This window comes from Seriola aureovittata, chromosome 11, assembly GCF_021018895.1.
Source record: "Seriola aureovittata isolate HTS-2021-v1 ecotype China chromosome 11, ASM2101889v1, whole genome shotgun sequence".
NCBI classification, from domain to species: Eukaryota; Metazoa; Chordata; class Actinopteri; order Carangiformes; family Carangidae; genus Seriola; species Seriola aureovittata.
In genome coordinates this window covers 7,886,515-7,895,907 of record NC_079374.1, presented here as the reverse complement: position 1 = coordinate 7,895,907, position 9,393 = coordinate 7,886,515, and the positions used below count along the sequence as shown (strand labels likewise).

The window sequence follows — 9,393 nt, the reverse complement described above, 5'->3', positions numbered from 1 at the left end:
GATTAATAAACTGATTATTTTCTTGATCAATCCAATCATAATTACCAAGAGTCAATCAGATGTCTTTTTTGTTCAACCAATAGTCAAACCTCAAAATGATTCAGTTTACTGTCATTTAATTTGAGAAAAAAATTTAATAAAATTAAATTATGAAATATTTGGCATGAAAAATCTAAACAGTCACCGATTAGGCATAATTGTTTTATAACTGACTAATCAACAAAGTTATTAACTGACAAATTGTTAAAGGTCCAACTTTACATTGTACTGTTTGGTGGTTTTAGTGTTTTCTTTGTATGTAAAATGTTAATTTTAATGTTAATTTTGTAATAATGCCCATATTTCTCCCATGGGAACCCACCATCTTGGTGGCTTCAAAGGGTGGGGAAGTATGCAGCATGAAAGACACACCTGAAACGAAGCGTTTCAAGTTGAATTGTATTTATTGCATTATCAGATTATAGATTATATTAGATTGCATTGTACTGTACAGGTCTTTCCATTTTTCTAGTCTTCCGGTACATTTTCAATAAATAGTGAGTCCCTACTGAGCAACTGAGAAAGTGAGTGATGATATTTTATGCACTTGGCTGACTCTCTTCCAAAGTCATATTACTGTACATTAATTAGACAGGTAGGAGTTTGGTGTTTTGTCTGAGGACATGCATGTCAGGTCAGGGACTACTGGATAGGGAACAAACCTGTGAGATTTGTTCTCTGAACAAATACCACATGACCCTAACTATAACCATGACCTAAATGACCACCTGAGCAAAGCCAACAACTGCACTGGTGCCCCAGACTCCAAGGACCCTTAAAACCTCAAGTTCATTGTGCGTTAACTGATAATTTGACTATTAGAACTGGAAGGAATATGGGAATTTGCACTAGTTCTGAAGTGAAATGTCAACCGACAAAATAAGGGCCAAAGAGTGGGTCCTGTTTTATTACCTAATCTGGAGGCCCTGTGTCAAAATGTAGTTGTAACAACATTATTTTGCAGCTGATATTGTGCTTACATGGGTACATTTATTTGTGTTTGATCAAATTACCATAGACTAAATGCAGTGCTATGAAATATTGCAGGACTAATGTATACAATGTGCAAATGGAAGCAGGAATGTGGGGTTAATAATTCATCTTTTTTGCCATGTGGCCTCTAAACAGGTTAAAGGATAGAATCATAGTTAATCAGTTCTGTCTTAAAACAATAATCAGGTGCCAAGAAACATGTTTAGCTTGCTGATCCTACTGACCATTAACAGATTCCTTCTTTTTCTTGCTTTCAGTGTAAGTGATGAGGAGAAATCTGCAGACATTGTTCTGTGCAGAAATACATTCCAGTCTCTTTAAAGCTAATGTGAGGCTCCATTAGTCTGCCAGTAAAAGTGTATATATTTTAAATTTACAGTCATTTTAGTATTAAATTTGTGTTTGTGTAACTGATGGTGTTTGTGAACTGCAGGAAGGATTGTAATAAAAAAAAGGGAAGTTTTAATAAAAACGACTGTGACATCCACTGTACTTATCGGATCTGGATGGCTGAAACCTCATATAAGCCTCAAGACCGTGGATCTTGTCCCCCGTCACTTAAAATCACTTCAATGTTCATATGGGCAGTCTGGAAAAGCTGTGGAGCTATCCTTTAATCCAGCCATGACTACCTTTCCCTAACTTTAGCCAATGTCTTTTAGTTGCCTCGACCTCAACCATAGGCCTAGCGAAATCATAGTTTATTAACCATCATCACCATTTTTCCATAAGTAGTATTGCTTAACCTTTGGGGATAAAATTTGCCATTACGTTCATTTAAGTGTATCCTATCCATTTTCTTCTAACCATACCCTCCCTGGAGAGTGCTGAAATGTCAGTTTGTGCATACATACTTTTGAATTTGTGTTCTGTTATTTTCACTTTTTATGAAAACATGACCTATTCATGTATGACCACCCCGTGCGATAGGGGGCGATAGAGTCAGGTGCGCCGGGCCGCTCAGCTTTCTTATCTCCTGGTTATAACCAAACTATGGATAGGATATTGCTGCTGGAGCCGGAGTCGCTTATCGGAATTGAGAGGGGTTTTATGCCCTTTCCATTCAGCGGGTGTTGTGTTTTCTGAACTGCACTCGGTTGCAGCGCAAACTAGCTGACAGACAACGCTCTCTGCTGGAGTTCACACAATCGTCTGGCCTGTTTTTACTGAGCAGCATTTGTGTCCGACTGCGCTTCCGCCATGTTGAACTGATTCAAGTTGTGAGTGACTGCTGGGACCGAAGTGACAAGCCCTAGAAATCGGACTAGACAGAGTTAGGGGGGCTGTTACCGCGCCGGTGACGCAGGAAAAACACCCAGAAGCAGGGGGGAAAACCGTAGGAATTAGATCTTTCTAGTAACAGGTTTCTGTCCTGCGAAACTGTCACCGATATAGGCCACGTTTATGTAATATACGACGACACCATCGTTCAAGGCTGGACGTAGCCCGTGAATAGAGGGGGAAGTCATATCAAATTCCTGGTGAGTTGTTAGCTAACTAGCTCGGTACGCTGGCTGGTGATTGTTAGCTGGCTACCGCTAGTATTAGCGTCAGCTGGTGGTGGATGCAAGGTAACATTACTGCATTTGGGTTACTTGTGTTATTCAGTCGTTGGCGGTTTTTTCTCTGTTAGTTGCTGCTCATTCAGTCTTTGACAATGTCAACGCGATTAAACTGCAATTCATGGTCTTAACAGTTCGTGTGGTCTCATTAGCTCACCCCGCTAGATTCACTGGAGCCAAGCTAGCGCTAGCTACCCGCAAATAGTCCTCGGCACTGTCTACAGACTGAGAAGGAACATTTCCTTTAAACGTATCATGTTTACAAGTTACTGAAATTTAGTTAGCGTCCTGTCACCATTTTAATATTTTATGAATAATAGCATTATCAAATCCGTATTGCTGTTATCATTTTTGTTTCACTCGGGCTTCCGACATTTTATTTTCAGTTTGTTTTAGCTAAGTTATAAGTTAGCGTCAGACGATACAGGTCAGAACACACAGTTAAATTTCAGGAAATAGACGACTCCGCTGTCACTTACATATTTAACGTATCTAAGATGGCTAGCTAGGTTAACTTATTTTGAACGCTGAAATGGCTGCAAAGCGACGTTAAGACAGATAGCAGTGTTCCTTGTATATATGGGGAAACTAATTAGTTGTCGAGTCATATCAGCAAGCTGCTTGTCAAAATAGAAACGTTAGCTAAATGCACCTTCGGATATTTACTCGCACGTAAGCTAACGGCTACCTAACATCAACTGTTTATCTGGATTGCTCCTCGTTAGCTCGGTCGATGCTCAACATAGTTGGTCAACAATAACGCAAGGGAAAGTGATGTTAGATCGATCATGATTTTAGGCACCAGCCTAGCTCTCTGTGTAGAGCTCGTCAGTATTGTAGCCAGGGTTTGCTGGACAAGTATAATGTCAGGCCCGACCAAATAATGAGGCCTGCGTGTCTCAGCGCAGTGGGCTTTGGACGAGGCCTTCACTGCTCTGCTGTCTGGGCGGATCGCCTTGCAGGCTAACCTAACGTTAGTTGCCGCAGCTAGCTAGCAGCAGGCGTTAACTAACTAAACCAGCTGTTAACGGTAGTTAAGGCGCTAGTTTGAAATCATAGTTACATAATGTCACCGTGTACTGTATATGCACCTGCACTGTCTAAATTTTTTAACATGTTCCACGACAACACACACAATGGTACATGACCGATTTCACCGTCCATTAAATGGTTTTTAAATAACGTTAACGTTAACGTTACAAAGCCGGTTCAATCCAAAAGGCCGCATTTGCATCTAGCTCAACGTTTGTCTTAATATCGTGTGTTGTTACCGTGTATTTGTCACTTTTTTTCACTGCAAGACGTAGCATAATGTTTTTTGTGCGTCATGAAAGTAATCCACCCTATACCCCCATTAGTAGATAGTTAGCCACTGAGTGGTTTTACTGATAGTAGCTCTATATACATGATGTGACATTTTGTCCCAGCAAGCCAAAGGCACTCGCTAGATCTTGCCTATAATAATGACTGTAATGTACTGTCTGTAGTGACAGCTGCAACCTTAATTGCTGATGCGGAGGCAAGTATCACTGGCCACCTGTAAAATAGGAAATAACGTGGTTTCACTACCTTTAAACTAAGAAAACACTGTAACAGTAGATAAACCAAACACAGTTTTAGCACTCATTCTATCCTATTCGTATCACCTTAAAAATGTCCCCAAAAGTCAAATCAACCAAATTAGTGCACACATGTTAACTTGCTGTTGTTGACATGCTTGATAGACAGACTGATGAATTTAGCTTTAACCGTAATTGCTCTTCAGGAGGGAAGAACAGCAACACTAATTGTTCTTTGTTTATACTTTCAAGCTTCTTGTCTTATTTGGATCACAAACTTTTGCGTATTGTACATCAACTAATCTACTTCAGTTATCTTCTTATTTCCAGTCAGTTGCTGATCTGCTAAAATATTGATGTTTCTGGGTAAAAGACATGGTGGAGATGGGCTTTTAGAAAGAAGAGAAATTATGATGGTAAAGACAAAGTTCTCAGGACCATGGTTAGACTTTGTATTGTGATTGTCAACTTCACTTAAGATTTTAGTTTGTTAAATAGAATAGAGGATGACTTGATTTTTTTTTCTTTTCTTTTTGTCTAAAAACCATCAAGTCATGTTCTCTTCCCTTTATAATGCTCAGCACCTTATTGACTTTGATCACAGCAATCTCTGTGGAAGAGAGTTCTGGTGTCAGTGCCAGTTTGTAAAAGTGATATTACCCTTTCCCACCTCGAAATCAAAAATTACATAAATTGAAAACAGCACTGACTCTAAAACTAAGTGTTAATTTTATTGCCAGGAAGACTGAAAGGTGTGGTGTTGATTGACTTGTCAGAAGCACACAATATAATTGGCAAGCATCATATTGAGTCCTATCCTGTGACACTGAATTTACATTTGCCTAATTCGTGTCTATCTGCATATCACATGATTTTTAACAGTTGTGGATTGGTTGTTGTCCAGTGCTACATTTTGGGTAGTGCTACATTGCAAGAAACAGGAACTAATAAAAAAACACATAATTGCTTATTTTATAATAGTAGACATATGCTTCTCTGTTGGTGATAGGAAGACATATGTGATAATGTATTGACGCCAGGGATCATTGCAGTTTAACAATAGGTCTGTCATTGTGCCACTCTCTTTAAACATTAACAGACTCTTAGCTTTATTTCTGCACCTTTTTTGGTAGCTGAAAATTTAATATACTATATAAAGCTGAGGTGTCAAGCTTTTAGATTGAAATGCAGGATGACTTTAGCTTAAAAGGATATATTTATTTTCAGGATTTGTTGTTGATCAGACAATCAAGTGCCAATTGCTAAATTGGCAGGCTGTATCATGTTTCACTGTTTCATTGTCATGCTGACATTTAAAGTGAAGTTCCTGGTTCTTATTTTCCTAGTTTTATGCATCATTCCCATTGGTATTGATCGCATTGCACTCACCAACTTAACTGCTGTGATCAGGGAGTGACAAGATATCATCAAAAAGAGGTCAGTCAGGATAAGGAATATGTGAAGTTGGACAAACATACACACAGCAGCTTTTATTTTGTTTTTTTCTTTTGACTATTACTCTGATATTTTATCTTTATTTGACAATCATGGTGTAGAGAGAGGGGAGAGAGAGAATCCAAGCAGAGAGTTGCATATAGCTGCAGGTTCTCCAGCTGGAAACGAACCATCGCAGTTGTGGTTATATGGTATGCCCCTTAACCTTTAAGCCAGTGTTATACTTAATGCATTTGTGAGTATGCTTTGGTCCACTAGGGTCCATTGGGGTCGTGACGTAAATTTCATCATTAGAGGATGTATGTGAGGCTCTGAAGCAGACGTCCATGTACCCTTGGATTGGTTATGTCTAAAGGGTACCAATCATGAGCTGGAAAACAAATATGGATGCTGAGTTTGAACAGAGGCTGTATGAGGATGTCCGCCGCTACCCTCACCTCTACAATTAATCTTCAACAGCACAGAACAGCAGACAAAGCTTCTTCTTGCATAGATGTTGCCATTTTGATTTTATTCGTAGTGTGCATGTGCGGAATACGTAGACAACAATCTACTGCACATGTGTGTAACATGGACTCCAAGCTGCGTATAAATATATAAAACAACTACTCGTCCGTGGTCTCCACAGCTGTCTGTGTACGCGTTCACAAGCGAGTATAACTTAGGCCTTAGGCCACTAGGATGCCCTGATCATGCAGGTTTAATAAATAAATATATAAACAAAACATTCTGTCCATGATAGTTCACAGACTAACTTCCTTGTTTAACTTTGACCTGCTGAACACAGTTTTCCTATGCACTGAGGGAATGTTACTAGCATTACTGGTTTTACCTCCAAAGTCAGTGGTTTAGATAATATGGCCAAACTGCCAGCTTGTTTTTAATGTTATGATCATTTGACAACTAACTCTTTCTCTGTTGGACAGTAGCATGTAATAATGTCACCATTTTTTGAGATCTCAGTAGTTTGGCACAATTTTATTGTAATTGTTAAGAATCATGGTCAAAACAACAAAAACAAGACCCACGTTGTGATACAAAGAATCGGACTAAAGTTAAGCAAAGTTATCCAAAGAAGATTGCAGAGACAAATTTGTGACATTGGGCAATATAAATAAAATTGATTTGACTAAAACTTAAGGAAGTGTGTTCAGAGAGTGTGGCAATTATCACTCTTAAATTAGCACAGTCTATAACTAGGGACGCTTCAGTTAATCAGCCAATAAGTTTGTAGTGTTTTAATATACCAGTCAGAAAATTATTATAATGAATGTAAAACTGGTTTCACTTCACACTCCCTCATGACTGACCTATAGCCACCACACACACTGAGGGTGTATGCACACAAATTTGAGATGGTGCTGTTGTTTGTGGTGGGACTTGAGATGGATTCTGACAGGCATGATGAAATTGAATTTCAGTGTTCAAATGAAAACACAATATTGATACTGACATGCTTCTTATGTCAGTTTGGTGGCAGTTTGTGGCAGCATGGCAGCAAGTTTGTGACAGCAACACTATTGTAGGGCTAGAGGCACTAGTAGCACAAGCTCCTGTAGTGTTGTCTCCAACTGCAAGTTCACTTGGTGTCTGAAAGAGATGTAAAAATGTCCTTTTGTAATATTGTTTGACCCTTGAAACTTCTTTGTGTTAATTTACAGTATGCAGGTGCAGGAGACATATCTAGAATTGTAAATGTGAAAGTGATGAAGTTTGCTGTCTTTGTCAGGTGTAATTAAGATGTAATGAGTCAGGAACAAACTTTTGATTGGTACTCGATATTCTGAATCTAGTGACATTTGAATCAGTGATCCATATCAAAGCCCTTCAAACCCTGAATCCTTATTCATAATGCATCTAATCGGTCACTGAACAAAGAACTTTTATTGGGTAGCTTATAAGAAAAAGGGATTAACTAAGAGGCAGAATGAGTTGATTTACATGATAATTTCAGCAATACAAGATTATAACCATCTGTGAACCTATTTTGCTTGTGTATATTATAAGTAACTTAACCAGCCAGCTGATAATTCTGACCTTTACCCCTCTTCCTGGCTCCAGGTTATGCAATGGTCTCAGCGGCACATCCAGATCTCCAGGTGCTTGTGTCCCTCTCTCGTGTGTTCGGGCTCTCTTCCCTCTGCTCTACAGCTGAGGTGGCTGTGATTTCCCTCCTGGCCAGCGCTCCCTAAGAGGCCAAGATTGCCAAGATCTGCCCTGTGGCGAGCATGACGGCCACCACGCGTGGCTCTCCGGTGGGGGGCAATGACAGTCAGGGCCAGGGTCAGGCACCTGATGCTCAGAGCCAACCCCCACTGCCACAGAACCAGGTCAGCATCATCTTTCCAGCCAATACATGCATCCACATTGTCTTGTCCTTTACATTGACTATTTTTGATCTCGTCTTCCTCTTGTTAATGACTGTGCATTACACTTCCTTTCCGACAGCAGGCACATGTAATTAAATTAACCCATGAAGGGAGAAGGGATGGTGTGTTTTTTAACATTTCCCTTTTTGTTAGTTCAGACACTGCAGCAGAGTTTTTTAACAGATATTGCTCCTACCTAACCACACACAGATGCCCAAGGGGACGAAAAGGGAGGGGAGGAGGGAGCGGAAAAGAGGGAGAAAGAGAGTGAAGGCGAGGCATCAATGAACAGAGCCTCTTGAGTGATGGATAAAGGATATGTGTGTGTGTGTGTATATGTGTGTGTGTGTGTGTGTCTTTGTGCGTTTTTGTGCGTGTGCATGTGCAGGCCTGTGTTGGTTAGAGATGAGCCGTGGTAAGACGTGAGAGGCAAGCTGCCTATGTAGGTCAGCCAAGCAGAAGGAGCCTTCGCCACACACCCCCACATTTCATATTTCTCAGTTATGCATCTCTTTTGACTACGTGTATCCCTCTTTTACTCTCCCATACACAGCTGCTCACACCACTGCTAATGTTCATACACACTCGTTAGATGAGTAATGAAATAAAGAAGAGAATGGTCACATACACATTCATAAATGCACATTGTTGCATTCGTTTCTCTAACACTCTTCCTTCCAAAATTTCTATTTGACTGCACCGTAGCAGAGGTACACCCACATACTAACACATTTATACTTCTAAAACAACCATATCAGCCCTCACTTTCTGTTTCCTCTGGGTAGATGGAGATGAAAAGAGCATTGCTTGTTATGCCCAAAACTATTGACAATTTGGATCTGAATAGCTTTTATTCATGGGCCTTTCAGGAGAGACACCTGCCTCTTTATACCTGCATGGGCGTACACTTAGAGAATAGAACAATAGAAACCTGACCCCCATACAGCGGAGTGTGCCTTGCCTTATCATTGGCATATTTCACGATGGAAATAAGTGTATGTAACTGCAATAAAACTTTGACTTGGTTTTCCAGGTCACTAAGTCAGCTGTGCCTAGATCTTGCACTTTTTGACAAATAATTTTTAACCAAAAATAACATTTTCAGCAGCTTCACTGAAATGCATTTTGCAGTCTGGTTTTCCATAGATTTGGATAATTTTTCAAGAAAACATAGCCATTATAAAAATTTACAGTAATTCTATTTTGCTGTAACAGAGAGTGTAACAGCGGGGCCAGCCCTATAATCGCGAATGGCCGCAAATGGATGACTGACTGACTGAGTGGTCACAGTTGAGTGATCGTATTTCCACTATTGGTCAGCTAAATGCCATGAGTTGAAGTTTCCCCATTGGCCGTTGCTCTTTCAAAACAAGTTCTATTAGAAAGGTGTATATATAGCATGCATGTAGCATGTAT

At 39.9% G+C, this 9,393-nt stretch overlaps 1 protein-coding gene across 7 annotated transcripts in view; it reads left to right on the top strand.

Moving 5' to 3' along the window:
- The first annotated feature begins 2,091 nt into the window (after window positions 1-2,091).
- usp9 (ubiquitin specific peptidase 9) overlaps window positions 2,092-9,393 on the top strand; it is a 38,892-nt gene continuing 31,590 nt past the window's right edge. For 6 of the 7 annotated variants that reach the window (XM_056388704.1, XM_056388705.1, XM_056388702.1 and 3 more), the window contains exons 1-2: window positions 2,093-2,513; window positions 7,670-7,938. In XM_056388704.1, coding sequence (XP_056244679.1) covers window positions 7,837-7,938 — 102 coding nt within the window. In that variant the 5' untranslated portion in view covers window positions 2,093-2,513; window positions 7,670-7,836. Of the gene's footprint in view, window positions 2,514-7,669; window positions 7,939-9,393 lie in introns of all 7 variants that reach the window. The other variant, XM_056388700.1, reaches the window with a different exon arrangement.